The sequence below is a fragment of the Phalangium opilio genome, unplaced genomic scaffold, assembly GCF_054372755.1.
Source record: "Phalangium opilio isolate 3A_F unplaced genomic scaffold, DU_Popi_V2 ptg000013l_1, whole genome shotgun sequence".
Lineage (NCBI taxonomy): Eukaryota > Metazoa > Arthropoda > Arachnida > Opiliones > Phalangiidae > Phalangium > Phalangium opilio.
In genome coordinates, this window is record NW_028324148.1 from 11,445,441 (window position 1) to 11,465,646 (window position 20,206).

General features: G+C 35.4%; 3 protein-coding genes across 6 annotated transcripts; 2 read left to right on the top strand and 1 right to left on the bottom strand.

Moving 5' to 3' along the window:
- Positions 1-2,802: 2,802 nt before the first annotated feature.
- LOC149709095 (uncharacterized) lies at positions 2,803-5,661 on the top strand. Of its 2 annotated transcripts, XM_089863233.1 has the most exons (4): positions 2,803-3,366; positions 4,943-5,025; positions 5,169-5,282; positions 5,420-5,661. In XM_089863233.1, exons 2-4 carry the CDS (start codon positions 4,947-4,949, stop codon positions 5,626-5,628), a joined length of 402 nt encoding a protein of 133 aa, XP_089719359.1. In that variant the 5' UTR covers positions 2,803-3,366; positions 4,943-4,946; the 3' UTR covers positions 5,629-5,661. The 2 variants fall into 2 exon arrangements, with proteins under 2 accessions (XP_089719359.1, XP_089719358.1); XM_089863232.1 differs by having other exon boundaries at positions 2,803-5,025.
- Positions 5,662-13,775: 8,114 nt separating this feature from the next.
- On the bottom strand, positions 13,776-19,416 carry LOC149709096 (uncharacterized). The gene is made up of 6 exons (XM_089863910.1): positions 19,365-19,416; positions 19,146-19,307; positions 18,034-18,169; positions 17,758-17,978; positions 17,260-17,531; positions 13,776-14,227 (listed from the first exon to the last, which is right to left on the bottom strand). The coding sequence occupies exons 1-6, from the start codon at positions 19,398-19,400 to the stop codon at positions 13,996-13,998; spliced, it is 1,059 nt and encodes a 352-aa protein (XP_089720036.1). The 5' UTR covers positions 19,401-19,416; the 3' UTR covers positions 13,776-13,995.
- On the top strand, positions 14,505-16,751 carry LOC149709097 (uncharacterized). 3 transcript variants are annotated; one of them, XM_089864536.1, is made up of 3 exons: positions 14,505-14,691; positions 14,896-15,812; positions 15,897-16,751. In XM_089864536.1, exons 2-3 carry the CDS (start codon positions 14,924-14,926, stop codon positions 16,658-16,660), a joined length of 1,653 nt encoding a protein of 550 aa, XP_089720662.1. In that variant the 5' UTR covers positions 14,505-14,691; positions 14,896-14,923; the 3' UTR covers positions 16,661-16,751. The 3 variants fall into 3 exon arrangements, with proteins under 3 accessions (XP_089720662.1, XP_089720661.1, XP_089720660.1); XM_089864535.1 differs by having other exon boundaries at positions 14,896-15,043; positions 15,110-16,751; XM_089864534.1 differs by having other exon boundaries at positions 14,896-16,751.
- Positions 19,417-20,206: the final 790 nt, after the last annotated feature.

Consider the following 20,206-nt stretch of genomic DNA (forward strand, 5'->3'; position numbering starts at 1 on the left):
GGTTACAGAGACAACGTTGTAGGTATGGAGGTTACCACTCTATTTCTCTTTATTTCAAGGTTAATTCACCACTAAATTAGCTAAGCTAGCCAGCGTTACCTGGGTGTTTTTAGGAATTTGAAACTGAAAAGAGTTACCTGTCTATCTAGACACTAAATAGTACTAGTGACGACTATATAAAAAATCTATATGATGTTGTTTCTTAGAAATATTTGTTTGACAACCTTCAACATCAATAAAACAATGCTTATTTAAGGGTTAATAATAAAGAAACAATGTTACGGTTTTTATAGTAGGAAATCTTAAAATGCTTAATGGTTAGGGGTTCGCCACCTTGAGAAGATCTCAACCCAACCACTTCTAAAACATTCTTCCAGTGTTACTCATATCAACCATAGAGTTTTGTGAAATTTTATAAAAACAATTGTGCCAACTAATACACAAACAAACCACTTCTTCAAATATAGATAAGATTTTTGAAATATTTTTCTAACCCAGTAGCCCTATCGTAATTGAAAAAAGTATCGAAGAATTTTAATAAAAAGTGATTACTTGACTCTGTTGTTATTCATTTTTTCTATTAGACCACAAATCTAATTCATCATCAATGAACTCTGCTCTAACAGAAAACTGAATTGAACAAATGATAGGAAAGTTCTTTATTTTAAACGTTATCCTTCATTTTCCTCAGAATTAATATCGTTTACAATTTTACCGCGGTAATTAATTACTGAAATATTTTATCTTTATAAAAAAGAACCCTTTTCGTTCCAGTGGAAACCGAAATTGTTAGTTGCCACTTGAAATTTTTTTTTTCTCTATAAATGGTAGAAAGTAAAAGCTTATGATAATTACTGGTCTTGTTAAGCCATAAAACAATGTTTACGAAATATCTTGTGTCCACTCATTTTCGACAATTAATACTGTGAGATACAACAGCTGGTTACTGTGAAGCAAGAGTTATTGAAACAATATTAACTCAGAATTTCGTCAAGCAGGTTGAACATTGCTAAGGCAAAAATATCACCAATTTCACAGTACCTTAATAAAAAGGAAAAAGAAAGAACAAGAATAAGAAGAGCTTTACCTCTGTTCGTAAGAAAAAATATTTAATAGTTTAATATGGGAAAACTCGCGAATCACTACTAACGCTAGTGAGCAGGCAAACCGCATTATATTTAATATGTTTTCAACTACGAAGCCTATGATCACCAAGATCGAAAAATATTGTATTTTCCTGAAGCTTTCAAAAGTAGAACTATTTTCGCTGGATAGAAGTGAAACATAACGTTTTATTAAAGAAGAGCGCTGATTGGTAGACCAAAGAAATTAAAGATAAACCGGTACTTGGCGTATAAATCTCATAGATGGTACTACAGAAAAATTTCATTAACCTCCACAAAGCCTTACTTTCTGTTATAGACCATTTCGATGTAACTTAGAGGGAAAGACACTTTGCCTTCCACTTCGCTTTTTGGCGCATGCACTATAGTCTTTTTGTATCATGCGAGTGCGCAGAGACAGCAAAGTATATCAACCCCTTGTATGTCCCGATACTGTTTTTACATCAAAAAGGTCTATTTATATTTCCTTTTTGAACGTATTAATAGATTAATATAGTATATTTGCAGCATTTTCTCTAATCGTCCTCCTAGCAATTCTCACGTGAATATTGCATTGTAAAGCTTGTGATTACTGTAATTACAGAGCCGAGTCTAATAACAATATAAAGCACCAAACATGTATTTCTTTCTAACGTCGGTTGAAACTCACGAAATATTGTGCAACTTAACAATGAATTACTCTGTTGGGAATATAATAAAGCTTATAATTAGTGACGCGTAACTTTTATTAATTGAAAGGTACACGCTAGAAGTTTCCTTTGTTATTCGAACTAACATAAAGTAATCAATATATCATATGATAGATATCTAAAAATATTATCATAATATGGATTCCGAGCTAGTCAAAAATATGGTCACCGAATATGCGTTACACCCGCGGGTGTGATTCGCCTCTTAATCGAGTCGGAAGTAGCTAGGTTACGGTGAGGGGGAAGGAACTATAACTCTCCGGAGAGTCTTGACTGGTGGGTTTGAAATTTTGCCCATGCGCAGAGAATGAGAAAAAAATATTTTTTTCCTCTCAATCACAAGGCTCGGCGATGGGGGAGGAGTTGGAAGTCGTAGGTTTTTCTATGCTAAACGGGCACCTAGGGGAAATGTCTTGTGGAAGGTATCAGATGGGAACCAATAATACGTCCGTTAGCATTAACAAATATCCATGGTTGCATGAAACAATATTCTTCGCCTCGAGATTTATCTATAACACTGGAAGAAATGGGGCCGCTAAGGAAAAGGAGGGCGCGGTTGTCTGTACAAAAAAGGACTTCAAATACGTCTCCTTAACTACTCCTCTCTGATTCAATAAAACTAGAAATTATGGGCACGTACATGGTAGAGATCGTAACATTTCACAAGTAAGTTAATGAAAAATATTGATCAGAGTTATAATTTTTAATTTTTTTTTATTAATGAGGCAGACCTGTGACCTTCCCCAGACCTATATTTTTAGGTCAAACGATTGGGATGTCGAGTGGTCGTGCCCTCACTCATTGCTTGTAAGGTTGTTATTCATGAACCATGATCTTATAACCCAGAGAATCAAAATTTTATTTCAATAAATTTTTATAAAGAATTAGACAGGCCTGAGCCCAAAGCTCCAGAGTTATATCTTGAAGGAGAGAGGAATGGAGTGGAAACCCCCATACCTATAGCGTTGCCTCTGTACCCCCACCCAGGGCCGGAAATAAGCACAGGACACTGGACATTGTCCAATAAAATTTTAAAATGTCCCATAATTTTTTTAAAAACTAAGGGGGTAACTGGACAGTTTGACCAATAAATTTTCCGAAGTTTTGATAGCTTGACTATGCAGGTGTGACACTATTTTGCACACTCCAGTGGACTATGTCCTATAAATTTTCCAGCCAAATAGGGGGTCACTGGACACATGTCCTATAAGAAATTTTTCTTATTTCCGGCCCTGCCCCCACCTACGGCACCGTAGTTCTCCCAGCATCCTCAGCGGTTAGGTAGGGTCGTACCGGACGAAATTGTAAAGGACGCTCCCTCTATCTTAAAAATAGAAGCTAGTTCTCGTACATATAAAATGGCGCTACGCGGCAGCACTTGGCAATCGCCTACCGAAGGGTAGGGGCGTGCGCGAGGTACACTGGGAGAGATACTGTGCCGCAGGTCGCCCTTCATCATTTCCAATCCATCTCACCTCCCTTATCCCTGGTTATATTTTCAGGTCAAATTATTTGGTGGTTGACTGATCGCGTCCTCGCTCATTACTTGTAAGGTTGTTTTCATGACCCAGAAAGAGAAACTTTAATGTTCCATTTTTATCAATTTCATCATGAGTAATAATAATAACAATAAGTAACTTCTCATCAATAGTCACCTCTTTGAAAGTTTTATCAAGTAGGAAGCTAGTTAGCGGAAATAGTTTTTGACTCCTAAAAACACCGAGACATACAAAAAGTACATTTCGTTGAAACTTGCGCGCGCCGTGTAATATGAGAGGCCTTCCTTTATCCCAGAACAGTGTCAACCCCCCTCTGCGTATGATTATCTTCCCGACCGTGGCACAGGGAACAAGTCGTGAATAGGCTCATAATGTGGCAGATGCTTCTCTAGTACCAAAAATTAACGTTTGGATCGCCAGAATTATGTACTACTTTCAAAAGCCCTAAGACGTCAAGAAGCTCTTCCCTGATTGGTTAGTTCGTGTAGGGGGTTGAGAGAAGGGTAGATTGCTTCCCAGTTTAGATGGCGTCTACAGCCAAAGGCAGGGAATGGTTAATGAAGTGTACTTTTTATTTTTATATCTATCTACTTTTGGACATACTTACCGTTGTTATGTTACTTGTAATGAGATCAAATATAATGGCACTGACACGTAAATAGATTTTCGAGGCAGTAGTCGGTGTTTTGACATCCATTTCAAACGTACCTAGTCGGCCTAAATTAATAATATATAAACCTTTATACTAGCAATGATACTTTACTATAGTTGACTACTTCACCATAATCGTTAACTATTTTTAGACGAGATAAGCACTAACTATACGTAAGTGAAAACCGTCCAACGCACTAAAAGAATTATCTCTCGTAGAATTAACACTTGGAAAATATCACCTGCTTAATAAATACTAAGAAAAATCCCCTTAGAATTATCTAGGTGAAATAGATCATAGAATTAACTAGGTAAATTAGATTATAGAAATAACTAGGTAAAATAGATTAAAAATTAACTACGCAAAAATCACATTTGATACAGTGAACTTAAGGAATAATTTCACAAAAAATTAAAACGGGGATTAATTTCCCATAAAATTAACATAGGGAATAAATTACCATAAATTTAACATAAGGATTAATTTACCCATATTACTTTACAAAGGGATTAATTTCCCATAGTATTAACATAGGAATTAATTTTCTATGGAGTTAATTTCCAACAGAATTAACCAGGGGATTAATTTTCCGTTGAATTAATATAGGGGTTAATTTCAAACCGAGTTTAAATAGGGTCAGTTTCTCATTAAATGAACACAGGGGTTAATTTACCATTGTATTAACATAATTTCTCAATGTATTAACATGATTCCCCATTGAATTAACATAATTCTCCATTGAATTAACACTATTTCTCATTGAATTAACATTATTTCTCATTGAATTAACATAAATTCCCATTAAATTAACATAAATTCCCGAGTGAATGAACATAAATTCCCGATTGAATTAACATAGATTCCCATTGAATTAACATTGGGATTAATTTACAGTAGAGTATCTATCAGTAAAATCATAAGACAAAATCAATTAAAACCCAAAAAATTGATATTTTCTTTACTTATAAACCCTTTTAGAACCATGATCGGAAAAATGATCTTCCTCAGTCTTAGCATCGTTTGTTGTATTGTTTATTCAAATGCACAAGATCAGCGCGAAGGTATGTAAAATGATGATTATAAAATTATACCGAAATGAAAATATTCTCATCGAGGAGGTTTTGTGCTAGATAATTATTGTTAGATATTTTAATTATAGTACAAACTGTGAACGATCTATAACTACGTTTACAAATTTTTATAGCCTGCAATTACCTCGGGTGTGCCATTAATCAGTGTGATCTGGCTTCTGGTTCTTTAAGTTGTGATGCTTCGAAATGCAACGAGGGAAGTTATACCTGTCAACCACAAGTACAAGGTATGAACATAATTAATTGATTAATTTGTATTTACCATACAGCCTGACGAAAATATTCACACCAATAATTGTACCTAACCGTTCAAAAATAAGTATGTCGTTATTATAGATGGTTTAAATGTTTTTTATTTGTTCAGGGCCTTGCGATTACATACGGTGTAGCATTAACTATTGTGAGAGCGATGTGGAGTTGAATTGTGACACTACCAACTGCGAGGAAACTTATGAATGTTCACCGGCCCTTAATCAAAAGTGCAGCGATGCTCTCGGTACTAGTGATGGTTCTGACCCTGGTAATACTGGGCCCAGTAATGGTCAAGGCATTGAACAAAATATCAATAACTAGAAATTGATCTGTTTCCAATTTCATCAATTATTAATTTTTAAGTGCAGCATACGAAAATGTTTATTTTAAATGTCTTATATCTGCGTTCTAAAGGTATAATAAAAATTAATTTTATTCTATAATAAAAAATTAATATTATTGCATAACATAAACGAACTTTAATGTATACAAAAAGGAATTTTATTGTATAATTTAAAAAAATTTTACTGTACACAAAAATGTATTTTATTGTATAACAGAAATGTATTTTATTGTATAACAGAAATGTATTTTATTGTATAACAGAAATGTATTTTATTGTATAACAGAAATGTATTTTATTGTATAACAGAAATGTATTTTATTGTATAACAGAAATGTATTTTATTGTATAACAGAAATGTATTTTATTGTATAACAGAAATGTATTTTATTGTATAAAAAAATGTATTTTATTGTATAATAAAAATTAATATTAATGTTCAATAAAAATTCATATTAATGTTCAATAAAAATTAATATTAATGTTCAATAAAAATTAATATTAATGTTCAATAAAAATTAATATTAATGTTCAATAAAAATTAATATTAATGTTCAATAAAAATTAATATTAATTTTCAATAAAAATTAATATTAATGTTCAATAAAAATTAATATTAATGTTCAATAAAAATTAATATTAATGTACAATAAAAATTAATATTAATGTACAATAAAAATTAATATTAATGTGCAATAAAAAATAATATTAATGTACAATAAAAATTAATATTAATGTAAAATAAAAATAATTTTAATGCATAATAAAAATGAATTGCATTGTATAATAAAAACGAGTTTTAATGTATAATACAATCCCGCGTTAAGTGTCTACAAGAACAAGAAACTCTTCCCTTAAAAAACCGGGAAATCTTTAATGAAACTGAATAAATGTCTAAGAAAAATGTTTAAAAAGCAAGAAAACTGTCTTTATCTCAACTGGTCGTTGACGTAGGTTTCTACGTTGTATAACAAAATCCCGAAATGTCGCTGTTTTCGCTTTTGACACACTTATAAAGAACTTTAATAAACAACATAAAATGGGAACGTTGCGGTTTTGTACCAAAAAATTGGCTCCATGTCCCATTTATGACACCGAATTTAGTAGATGGCAATGACACATATCATTTTGTTGTTGATGTTTTGAACTATATACTTCTTGCCATCGTTTTCCAACTCTGCATAGGATCGAAGTCGATAGGAACCAACGATCGAGGCGATATGGTAACTATAAAATAACAGTAAAATACAGGGTGTTACAAAAAGATGTGTCACAAATTCAGGGGCGTATTCTACGGGTCAAAACAAGAATAAGTCACCAAAGAACTATGGTCCAAAACTGAACACCCGCGGAGATACGGACCATTAAAGTATCACGTAAAATGCGATGAATTTTCCCTTCAAGTGAAGCGACGAATATGGCTTGACCATATTGTTTTCAATTAATTGGTCATAATTGAAAAAGACTCGATATTTAAGAAACGATCGATTCTGGGGGCAGAGCTTAAAGCATTATAGACCAAAAAATTAAACATTTAATTTGGTAAAGTGTTTTAATGTGGCCTAAAGTTACAACGGCGTTTTCAGATAGCTGTAGTTGCTGAGTGGCTTGGTTTTTCATTGATTAAAACGATGGCCCATTCAACTTCTTTGTCAAGCCAACGAGTAAAGCGCTTTTACGTGTAAGCAAGAGCGCCTAGTTATTGGAAAGATGTCGTGACAACGGCATGAACCTAGTAAAACCGGCGTTTTTAACCAGACCGTGGTATTATTACCCAATCTCGCATGTCTGTTATCGAACTCCTGTGGAAGTTACGTTTGCCATCGAAAATTCGTGGATTTCTGTGTCGTGGGACATTTTTCTAAGACAGATTCACTATCGGCCACGTATGCAATAAATGACGCATACGGCGACAAACGACCAATGATATTTCTCACGTGATTGTAATACTGTATGACGCGTAATCCTTCGAAAAGAAGTCGCTTAAGTACATTGCTGCTAGTAATGATTGATAACTACACCTGCTAGATCAAATGTCAACTAGTACATTACAATGTTTTTTAAAGGGTGCAATTAGCATCGAGATAGTATTTTATTATTTAAATTTTACAAAATTGGTTCAAAATGTTGTCCTTGAGCTCTTACGCAAGCTTCGGCCCTTTTGACGGAAGACCCACGAACTCGTTCCTGGTGTATTTCTGATGGTTTCGCATGCCTTAATGATCCTTCGACGTAACTCTTGGATGTTTGGAACTTCCGTTTGGTAAACCATGTTCTTCAAATGACCCCAAAGAAAGAAATCCAAAGGGTTGAGGTCGGGCGAACGAGCTGGCCAAGCAACAGGTCCTCCACAACCGATCCACCTTCCAGGATAGGTGGCGTCCAAATGTGCCCGAACGTCGCGCCTGAAATGAGCGGGAGCGCCATCGTGCATAAACCACATGTCGCGAGCCTGAGCCAAGGGCACATCTTCTAAGAGCTCCGGTAGCGTTTCAGTTAGAATTGACCGTTAAGTCTTTGTGGGAGGAAGTGCGGTCCGATTAAAAGATTACCAACAATACCGCACCAAACATTTAAACCAAATTTGACTTGATGACTTGCTACCACGATGGCGTGCCGGTTCTCTTGGCTCCATTGATGCATGTTGTGAGAGTTGATGATTCCGTCCTGGGCAAACGTGGCCTCGTCGGTCACTAAGACCATGCCTGGAAATTGGGGGTTCGCAACACATTGGTGGATAAACCAGTTTGAAAACTGAAGCCTCCTTGGATAGTCATCTGGATTTAAAGCCTGAACCTTCTGGTAGTGGTACTGGTGAAATCCGTCATTGTTTAGGATTCTAAAAACCTTTGATCTGCCACCTTGCGAGTACTGGTTCCGGGATCATTTTGTACGATTTGCAGGACTTGGTTTTCTAAGTTTTCGGGTACATCTTGCGGTCTTCCAGCTCCACCCCTTCGCCGTAGTTGCCCTGTCTCTCGCAAACGTCGATCTACCGCCTCGAAAGTTTGACGACACGGCAATCGTCGTTGAGGAAACATCTCTTGGTAAAGGCGCCTGGCTTCCAGAGCATTCCCGAATGCTCGTCCATACATAAGGTGCATATTTATTATATAAATGAATAATTTTCCATAACTTTTAGGACTGTAAGTTTTTTCTGAAGTGATTTGAAACTAGCACAGTCCCTTCTTATAGCAAAACAAATGTTTCTTAATTGGTCTACTTTAAGACCCTTTAAAAAACATTGTAATGTACTAGTTGACATTTGATCTAGCAGGTGTAGTTACCAATCATTACTAGCAGCAATGTACTTAAGCGACTACTTTTCGAAGGATTACGCGTCATACAGTATTACAATCACGTGAGAAATATCATTGGTCGTTTGTCGCCGTATGCGTCATTTTTTACATACGTGGCCGATAGTGAATCTGTCTTAGAAGAATGTCCTACGACACAGATATCCACGAATGTTCGATGGCAAACGTAACTTCCACAGGGGTTCGATAACAGACATGCGAGATTGGGTAATAATACCACGGTCTGGTTAAAAACGCCGATTTTACTAGGTTCATGCCGTTGTCACGTAATCTTTCAAATAACTCGGCGCTCTTGCTTACACGTAAAAGCGCTCGAGAATGCCCATTTCCGCACATTTTTCGAGAATCATAGCCCAATTCCGCACACTTTTTATGGCCCATTTCCGCACTCTTTTCACATTGAAATTTTAATTCACCATTTTTTTAGCATAACCCATTTCCGCACAGCTTTCAAATAAAACATTTTTATTTTCTTGTTGATTAGGTTAGGTTAGGTTCGGTTCGGTTCGTTTAGGGTTAGGTTTGGTTATGCTACAATAGGGGCATGCTTTTAAACTTTTGATTTGACCATTGCAATTTCACTATAGAAATAGTTTAGGGTAAGGTTAGGTTTGGTTATGCTATTAAACTTGTGATTTGACCATTTCAATTTCACTATAGATATTGTTTAGGGTTAGGTTTGGTTCCGTTGGGGTTAGGTCAGGTTTGGTTAGGTTAGATGAGGCTCGGTTAGGCTAGGTTAGTTTATGCGACAATAGGGCATGCCATTATACCTGTGATTTGAACATGGCAATATCACTATCGATATAGAAAAGTATATTGATAGACGTAAGCATTAAACCAAGTGTGATTTTGTTAAAAATAGAAGTAAAAGGAGCATTAAAAATAAATCAGTCGTTAAATAGCATCGACAATTTTAGTCATAAAAATTAAAACCTCACATTTTGGCTCTTTTCGGATCAATGGGCAAGCAGCATAAGTTTAAGTTTTTTAAAATGTAATCAACTAGAAATATTTATTTTTTTATTTTTGCAAACTGTGCGGAAATGGGTTATGAAAAAGTGGGTATACGGACTAAATACCCCCAAGATAAAAGACCCCCGGTCATAATCCCCCCATTTTTAAAAACGTACAAAATCCCCCCTCTCTCAAGACAAAATCCCCCGGTCATTTTCCCCCCATCCTAGTTAAGAGTACAAAATCCCCCGGTCATTTTCCCCCCATCCTAGTTAAGAGTACAAAATCCCCCACCCTCTAGACAAAATCCCCCCACCCTCTAGACAAAATCCCCCACGCTCTAGACAAATTCCCCGGTCATAATCCCCCGACAAAAAAAATACAATATCAATATTATCAAAAACACTGGAAGCCTCAGCGATCTGGTGGCGTAGTTAATTAGCTGGCACCTTTTCCAAAATATTCTCCTATTAATTAGCTGGCACCTTTTTCAAAATATTCTCCTATTAATTAGCTGGCACCTTTTCCAAAATATTCTCCTTATAATTAGCTGGCACCTTTTCCAAAATATTCTCCTATTAATTAGCTGGCACCTTTTTCAAAATATTCTCCTATTAATTAGCTGGCACCTTTTCCAAAATATTCTCCTTATAATTAGCTGGCACCTTTTCCAAAATATTCTCCTATTAATTAGCTGGCACCTTTTCCAAAATATTCTCCTATTAATTAGCTGGCACCTTTTCCAAAATATTCTCCTATTAATTAGCTGGCACCTTTTCCAAAATATTCTCCTATTAATTAGCTGGCACCTTTTCCAAAATATTCTCCTATTAATTAGCTGGCACCTTTTCCAAAATATTCTCCTATTAATTAGCTGCCACCTTTTCCAAAATATTCTCCTATTAATTAGCTGCCACCTTTTCCAAAATATTCTCCTATTAATTAGCTGCCACCTTTTCCAAAATATTCTCCTATTAATTAGCTGGCACCTTTTCCAAAATATTCTCCTATTAATTAGCTGCCATCTTTTCCAAAATATTCTCCTATTAATTAGCTGACACCTTTTCCAAAATATTCTCCTATTAATTAGCTTGCACCTTTTCCAAAATATTTTCCTATTAATTAGCTGCCACCTTTTCCAAAATATTCTCCTATTAATTAGCTGCCACCTTTTCCAAAATATTCTCCTATTAATTAGCTGCCACCTTTTCCAAAATATATTAGCGACCAACAAAGGTATGCCTTTTCCAAAATGTTATTTTTTACATTTATTGGGGGGAATTTGTTCTGGGGCTGGGGGGAATTTGTCATGGGGCTGGGGGGAATTTGTCCTAGGGCTGGGGGTATTTTGTCTTCATCATCTATTCGGGGGAAATTGTCCGGCTGATTTTGTCTCCTACCTGAGGGGATTATGTCCTTTTCTTCTCTAATGGGAGGATTTTGTCCGGGGGATTATGTCCAGGGGGGATTATGTCCTACATTCGAAAAAGTGTGCGGAAACGGGCTATAGGTTTATAAGATGTGAAAAATAAAACTGTGCGGAAATGGGCAACCACCAAAGCGCTTTACTCGTTGGCTTGACAAAGAAGTTGAATGGGCCATCGTTTTAATGAATGAAAAACCAAGCCACTCAGCAACTACAGCTATCTGAAAACGCCGTTGTAACTTTAGGCCACATTAAAACACTTTACCAAATTAAATGTTTAATTTTTTGGTCTAAATGCTTATAGCTCTGCCCCCAGTATCGATCGTTTCTTAAATATCGAGTCTTTTTCAATTATGACCAATTAATTGAAAACAATATGGTCAAGCCATATTCGTCGTTTCACTTGAAGGGAAAATTCATCGCACTTTACGTGATACTTTGATGGCCCGTATCTCCGCGGGTGTTCAGTTTTGGACCATAATTCTTTGGTGACTTAGTCTTGTTTTGACCCGTACAATGCGCCCCTGAATTTGTGACACATCTTTTTGTAACACCCTGTATTGTTTTCCAAACTTGAAAATATACTTTATTTTATTCATAAGTATATTTTCCACTTGTACAAAAAGAGTTGAAAGAAATTAAATAATTTTAAATGTTTCAGAAATATGTTTGCAAATACATTCTACATCAGTCTTACCATCGTCAGTTGTTACTTTTATATTACATCTTCAAATGCCCAGCAACCATTTTTGGAAGGTTGGTCATGTTATTATTCTATTTCAGTTTACTAAGACTAAACTCATTTACTTCTTTTTATAGCATGCAATTACCTTGGTTGTTCTATTCAAGTTTGCGATATTACAGCTGGTAATATAAGTTGCGACTCTTCCAAATGCGCTAGCAGATCGAGTTATAATTGCGATCCCAAATTAGGTGGACCCTCAGTAGGTAAGGGTGTGCGTTCTTCTGTTATATTAGAACCAACCGAAAATTATATAGAGGCAACCGAGGTGACAAATGGCTTTGGCTAAATCCACTTTTTGTTTCATTAAGGCTGTGACTACTTACGGTGTAGCGTTGCATTCTGCGAGAGGGTGCAGATTTCCTGCGACCTGACTAATTGTGGAAACAATACATACGACTGCAACCCTCCCCTAAGTGCAAAATGCCAAGACGTCACTACTTTCCTTAAGGGAGTACCCGTAATCAGAAGTGTTTAATCCCCTCGAAGTACGCATCTGACGCCTACCTCAGTTCGGCAGTGGCGCTCAAATTTTCTACCGCTGCAATATGGATAGGCTATTTTAAATGTATAATTGCACTCTTAAATATAGATTTGCTAAATGTATAATTGCACTCTTAAATATAGATTTGCTAAATGTATAATTGCACTCTTAATTATAGATTTGCTAAATGTATAATTGCACTCTAAATATAGATTTGCTATTTTAAATGTATAATTGCACTCTTAAATATAGATTTGATATTTTAAATGTCTAATTGCACTCTAAATTGTGGATATGCTATTTTATAATTGCACTCTAAAATAGATAAGTTATTTTAAATGTATAATTACACTCTATAGAACAGATATGCTATTTTAAATGTATAATTACACTCTAAAAATATATATGTTATTTTAAATGTATAATTACACTCTAAAAATATATATGTTATTTTAAATGTATAATTACACTCTATAGAATAGATATGAAATAGAAATATTTTTAATTGCACCAAACTTTGTAGTCGTTGAGGCAAAAATAAAGCCTCTACATAAGTTTATTATTATTAAAGTTTCACAACCATTTAATAAATAAAGTGATTTCAATGTAAGTGCACCCCTAGAAACTAAAAATGTATTACATACGTTTTGTTATACAGAGTGAGTCTGATAAGTCTGCCATAAATAAAAAGCTATTTCCTTTGGGTCAGACTAAGTGAAAAGTTTCAAAGAATATTGGGTCTAAAAAATTTTGTTTTTTAGGTACGGCCCCAAACATTTTCCCGTAAAACAAGAAAGTCGGCAAACATGAGGAGTAGATATATAAATATACCCATCTTGTTTAAACAAATTCAATAGCCTCCAATCGGAGCCTCGCTCCAATCTAAGAACGTTAATGAGCCTTTATTTAGCACTACTGTACCATTATAGGTAGAAGTGTGCCTAAGCTGATAAGATAATGTAATTCATTTCAACTCTCCTGAGTTTTCCGGTTTGATTGACTCAGGCTCCGACGCGAGAAAATAGTTTTGGAGCCCTCTCCGATTGGCCTGGCATTAAAGAGGTTATCTATAGTTAAAGGCTTATGATTGGTTAACCGCTGCTTAGTTTATACTTCGGGAAAGTCTTTCCGTGGCGAAAGCTATGGAAACGTTAGACCTACACCACTTCATGTGTGAAGGCTTATCGGCTTCTGATAAAACCAACCTCTTCTTTCCCACCCCGTCCCATTGGAAGGGAACTGTGAAACGCGTGACTCGTGACCGATGTACGCTATGCCTCTTTAAAATAAATTTCTGGTTGAGAATTGAGTATGAATATTTATATGGCTGCCTTGTTTGCCATGTGCTTTGAACATATATGATTAGCTATAATTAAATTCTACAACCTTTGGGACAACTACTTTGAATTCTTAGTTCTGTTAGAATTCACAATTGAAACAACGTTGAAGTAAAAAGATTCCAAGTTCAATTAAGAAAACTGCTTTAGAAATGCATAATCCGTAGAAGAAGATTCGAAATGAGACTGCAATCTCTTTGACCGATATCGGTGATATCTCTTTCACTGGCTCAGTCCATTTGATCAAGTCAAGCTTGTAGGATGGCTTTCGATATTCGTAATGCAGTGGCTGGGTCTCGAAGAACATTGATAATCTGCAATGCATAAACAAAAACGATTTTACTCGAGCTCAGCAAACTAAAGACACAAAGAGAAAGTGTTTCAATTCGCAGTGGCACCATCTAGGCGAGGTGAAATAAACATGTCTTTGTTGAAAAAAATCAACTGCGGTGCAATCAGCTTTAGTCCACGCATGGTTTCAAGATCCCCAATAACATTTCCTACCCAACCATTAAGAAATGTGAACACGGGTTTGTAGTGGCTGCGGAGAGGGGTTAAGGTAATAAAACCGTAAGTCGATTTTAAACAAGGTCTATAGAGTTGCCGCTTCGCTAATATAGGTTTGCTCACGCGCCCATCTTTTACCTTCGAAAATTCGCGACTTTTATTGGCTGCCGAATATGACGTCTCCCGTAGACCTTAGTGAAGCATCGTCTGCTTATGTATAGTCTTTCGAGGCGCGAGTTGTGCAGCTTGTGCTGTATTGGCATCCTCAAAGGTAAATTAATTACTTTATTCTGATAACTTTTTTGTATGAAATATTAATGCTAAATTAGGAAGCTTTTAGAGATATTTGGAACTTGCTTCTTTAGTTTATTTGTATTAAGACTTAAGGGATAAGACTAGGGACTCGGTTCGGGTTGTTATAACTTATTTGGGTGCAAAACCAAAATACTAATGTGAATAAATTGTATATTTTTAGATTCATACATAATAAAAATTTATGAGCCATGCCTGGAACAAGGTGCGCGGTCGCGACGTGCAATAATAGCCTAGTTTTAACCAAAAAGAATGATAGTACAAAACATATTGTGTATCACAAATTTCCAAATGACATTCATAGGAGAAAGGTTTGGGCATTTAAATGCCGCAGAGAGGATAAATTCAATCCCATGACTAGTCATGTTTGCTCGCAGCACTTTAACGAACATGCCTACAAAAGGGATCTTAGGTCTGAGTTGCTGGGGATTCCTAATAAAAAGGAATTATTGGAAGACGCTATTCCAACTGAAAATTTGGGACTGAAAGGAAGTCAAAACTGTAAATCTACAGAGAGAAAATCCAGAGTGCAACGAAGAGAGGAGCGAGTCATCATTAACAATTTAATAAAGAAATCTAGTCCTTCTGCAATTGATAATCTCACGAATGAAGCAACTAATGTTCAAACTAATTGTGATAACATGGATCGTAGCCCTGATCATATGATTCCTAAACGTGATACTGTTGTTTTTAAACGCAAACCATGCTGTAAATGCGAGAGATTAGAGAAACAAAATAGAACATTACGAGCTCATTATAGCAAATTGAAAATTAAAGAAATGAAAAATGAGAAGAAAATTAAAGAATTAAAAATTGAACAAGCAATGAAGAGTGTAATTAGTACTGAAGAAGTAAAGAAACTCAAGAGAATGAAGAATGACAAAAGGAAAAAAGAAGAATTTAAGGAGAAATGCACCAATATTTTAAATGATATTTTCTCACCTAGTCAAATTAAGAAACTAATGGGGAAAAAAATGGTTATCTGGTCTGCCGATGATCTCGCACGGGCTTTTACTTTGCGATACCTTAGCAGAAAAGCTTATATGTTTTTAAAAAATGACCTGCGATATCCATTACCAGGTTTGTCAACATTAAGGCGGTATGCATCAAAACTAAATTTAAGACAAGGAATTTTACAAGATGTTTTAAATATTATGAAACTAGCTGGATCTAAAAAATCAAATATAGAAAAAATATGTGTCATAACGTTTGACGAAATGAAAATTTCATCGCAATATGAATATGATGTGAAAGCCGATCAAGTAGTTGGAAAACATAGTCAAATGCAGGTAGCAATGCTTAGGGGCTTATTTTCACCTTGGAAACAACCTGTTTACATTGGCTTTGATACCAAAATGACTAAAAAACTGTTGTTGGACATAATATCCAAAGTTCATGAGGCAGGGTATTTAATAGTCTCATCTGTCTGTGATATGGGGGGAGGTAACATGGGTTTATGGAGAGAAATGGGTGTATCTATCCATAAAAATTGGTTTCAACATCCCATAGCAACTGATCAAATTATTTATTGCTTCGCTGATGCCAAAAAATTCTATAAAAAATATGCCAATCTGGATTTAAGAGACTCAAGTCAGAGTGATCATTGTTATCAATTACCATCTTGGGCTACAATATTATCTTATGGCGGTTTAATTGTTCCTAGCTCTACTTTCTTAAAAGCAATGAATTCATTTGAAACCATTTTTCGTAATTTCCTTCCAAACAAAGTCCTCGCCAACGAAATAAATATTGTTAAAAACATATCCAATTCAATTCACCAAGAACATGAAACTTATCCTTTGGATTTAATCCATTCATTTGTCAAATTAAGAATTTTCATTAGAATGAAATATCACAATTCAATCAAGCCCAGCAAGACAGATTGTGGGAGAAAATTAGGTAAAAAATTTAAGAAAATTGTAAACTAAAGTTCCTATAATTGTTATAATTGGCTGGAGTTTTCAAATTAAGATCTCAAAACTCATCAATAGAAATAAAATTCATTTCATTGGAATTATACTTGGTTTAAATTTTTTTGGTCTAATGCATTGATTACTTATCACCGTTATTAAGTAATTGTAATCATTTTCCTCTTGAATTTAAAGAAAATCATAATAGGTACTGAACTATTAAGTTTGATAGAAGCATAAAGTTTCGGTTTCTGCCTTACTATTTATTAAAATGTGCACAATTATCTATGCCAAACCCTTTCTAATTATTTAATTTAAAAAATATATAAAAATTATGCCCTATAATTAGCGTTTTAAAAATAAATTTCATGGCAATTCTCATATAGTCTACCGTACAGAATCAAAACCGCGCGCGCTTGAGGTCTAAGGCTGACGTCACGTAAGGGGGGGTTGGAACAGACTCTAGAAATCGAAAATTTATCTCAGGCGAGCGAGCACCCGTTGGATTTTAAACCCATATTAGGCAATTTCTGCACTGCGGTCACTAGAGTTAAAATCAAGTACTCTAAGAGCTTTTATAATACTGCCACTAGTTATGAACAATACAGTTAACTTACTTTGAATTGACCATCTCAATAAACGTTCCCTCTTTTCTGGCTTTGTCGCTGAATGGTAGGGTGAATTTTATGGATTTTATCATGGAATTACTGAAGTAGATTCGATTAGCTATGGTGTCGTCAAAGTCGAGTAAACTGTAAGCACAAGCTAGGTAGTAAGTATCCAATATCGCGGAAATGCGTCCTTCAGAAATGTCTTCATAAAGTTGCTGATCAACACCATCAATTGCCTCGCCATTTATAAAACGTTTTTTAGTTGACACATCGGAGACCTAAATGAAATGTCGTTAGTTAATCCGTACAGATATATAGGGATAATTCATTAAGTTGTTAGGAGGTTACAAGGAGCAGCTGAAATTTAACATAGCGCGTTTGAGAAATATGTGTAAATATTATAAGCAACGGGCCAAACACCCACCCAGTGGTAGAAGCCAGACCTTTGTTCGAGCCAAGTTCGAGTTCCTAAGTGTGAAGACCCCCTGAAGATAATTTATTTACCCATCGATGTAAAAAGGTGTAGATTGGCTGCCCTTTAAGAGTCCACAAAGAAATATTGGAATTGTCCTTCCACTCATTGAGGCTGTTGATGTAGACGTATCCTTTGCTGTAAGCTTCCGTTTTGAAATTGCAAGACACCAAAATAGAAAGAACGGAAATGCCTAAAATCCAAGCTCCGAAAGCCACTCGCCAATAAATGCGGTTTGATTGCCTTTGAAGGGCTAAATAAAAAGATCAAGATTACAACTGGGACTAAATTGTCAGTATTCTTTTTACGTTCAAAGAAAAACGTCGACGCAATATCCCAAATTTGCTCAAAAAAGGAATTTGTCCAGTCCTTCATGAGATGTTTTCTCCATTCATTTGTAAGAGCAGAGACAGCAAATATTGATAACAAAACCAACGAATACACCTTTAAATAATAGAAATGAACTATTTTACGCTATCCCTTCAAGCAAAAACACATGCACGTAAGATTCGGGAACGTTGTAATGCTACAGGGCCAGTAGGCTTCCCTAACATTAATAGGTTTCCATTATCTGTTACCATGAATTCATTTACTATCATGAATGTCTTTCTGGCTTACCATACATCGCCTCTTACTCGGCAGTAGGAGGAGCCTATTTTAAAAAAAAAGATGTGGCGAACGGGAAGTAGCGATCAGCTGTTATCTTTAAAGCAGACGACGCGTTTTAACAATAGGCATAGGCTTAGCAACGAAACTCGCGTGTTATAGATTTATCGTGGTTTTAGGTGTTATATTTTGGTATTTTGTTTATTAATTTTGATGTTATCAAAGATTTGTTGTTGTCAAGGCTTGCTCCAAAGTTTGGCCAAGGCTTACGTGTTCTTTTTTACAGATCTTACATTCAAGTCGTCAAATACGATACAACCTCTCGATATAATGCTTTTTACGAGTTCAAGTTCAGGATTACATTTTGTTGCCATTTTAAAATACTATCATGTTATGAGTTAAATGTTAAAAACTAAATTACGTGAGTAAAACGACAACCCGATACAGGTAGATTAACCAGTATCCCAAAGAACTGTCTGCTTAATAATAAATGGTAAGACACGCCCGAAAGAAGAAGAATTTCCGGTATGGTTCCTATTGGATATAAAATTTACGTCACACGAGTGGCGCGAAAATTTGGCTCCTCCTATCGCTTTTTGAGAGTGGACTACAGGGGAATGCTTAACATGGACATTCATGTTAGTAAATGAATTCATGCTGTTACTTTTGCAAAGGATAGTTAAATGCTCGGCAATGTGGCGGCGATGCAAGAAGGATTAAGAAAAACCCGGAATAAAACCGGGGGAAAGGTAAGACCCACTTCACTTCTGCAAACGTTCTCGGGTCTTGCCGTGTCGGATTATAAAAGACTAACCCAACTATCGGCTTTGATAAAATCAATAGAATACAAGTCTAACGCCTTTGGAGGTCCACTTAAAATGTGTGTGTTACTTTCCATGTACAAAGCAGAGGGGAACCATCCTCGATGGTTTGCAACTTCTTCAACATCAGTAGGAAAGAAAAAGACATCGATTTCCTGTTAAAACATTTTTTTGTTTGGATCTAGGAAAGTATAGTATACGCATTACGTAACCTCGGACGGTAATAGATGACCGTTTTCGTCAAACATATTATCCACTGCAATTAGCGTAGTCTTAATGCTGTAAAATACAGTCGTTTAAATAGTCACTCACAATTAAAGTTGAACTCTAGAAATTCACTGGTTCACCAGAGAATCTGTGTCGGAAACATAGGAAATAGATTCACTTTATGGTATCCGATAATACTTACGATATATTATAGACTCTTGCAATATATGGAAATAACAAAACTAACATGACCTCTATGAACTTTACGTGTAACATTTCCTGTACACAAAAAATAGATAAAAAAGTTTTTGACCACCAGATGGTATATCGCCTTACGCGTTTGGTTCGTAACAAATTTAAAAAATTCAAATCGTGTTTAATTAACCTACCGCGCAAAACCCGACATTGAGTTCATTTGAGTTATTGTAACTAGACCTGTAACATTTTCAATTCAGTGAATTCATGTAAAATGTGGATAAATAATTGAGAACTCACATTTTTTTAAAAATAGGTTGCTCTTGATTCTATTATCGACTCGTTTGTACAGAAAGAACAAAATTTCCGAAAAAGGAGCAGTAAATAAGATGGAATCCTGTTTTGAAAGAAAAATATTTTTTTGAGTTTCCTTTAGTACTAGTGGCTCTATATTGAACAAGGTTAAGCAGTTCAAACGCGGAGCTGGCTCACTCACCAGTAACTTCAAATAACCCCGTAAAATAAGCACCAAATGAAACAGTTCCCAAGCAAGACTAGCATTTCCGATTGTGTTAGATATTCCTACGCTTCAGATCATTACCAAAAACGATTTAAGATAAACATGAGGCCATAAAACCCAAACAAGATAAAA

Bases quoted from the DNA above. Each gene is read 5' to 3' on its own strand.
- LOC149709095 (XM_089863232.1), top strand. From the start codon at position 4,947: ATGATCGGAAAAATGATCTTCCTCAGTCTTAGCATCGTTTGTTGTATT. The intron at 5,026-5,168 runs GTATGTAAAATG...AAATTTTTATAG, and splicing joins TGCACAAGATCAGCGCGAAG to CCTGCAATTACCTCGGGTGT. The intron at 5,283-5,419 runs GTATGAACATAA...TTATTTGTTCAG, and splicing joins CTGTCAACCACAAGTACAAG to GGCCTTGCGATTACATACGG.
- LOC149709097 (XM_089864534.1), top strand. From the start codon at position 14,924: ATGCCTGGAACAAGGTGCGCGGTCGCGACGTGCAATAATAGCCTAGTT.
- LOC149709096 (XM_089863910.1), bottom strand. From the start codon at position 19,400: ATGTTTGACGAAAACGGTCATCTATTACCGTCCGAG. The intron at 17,979-18,033 runs GTAAAAAGAATA...CTTTTTATTTAG, and splicing joins GTCGACGTTTTTCTTTGAAC to CCCTTCAAAGGCAATCAAAC. The intron at 17,532-17,757 runs GTAAATAAATTA...CATTTCATTTAG, and splicing joins ACACCTTTTTACATCGATGG to GTCTCCGATGTGTCAACTAA.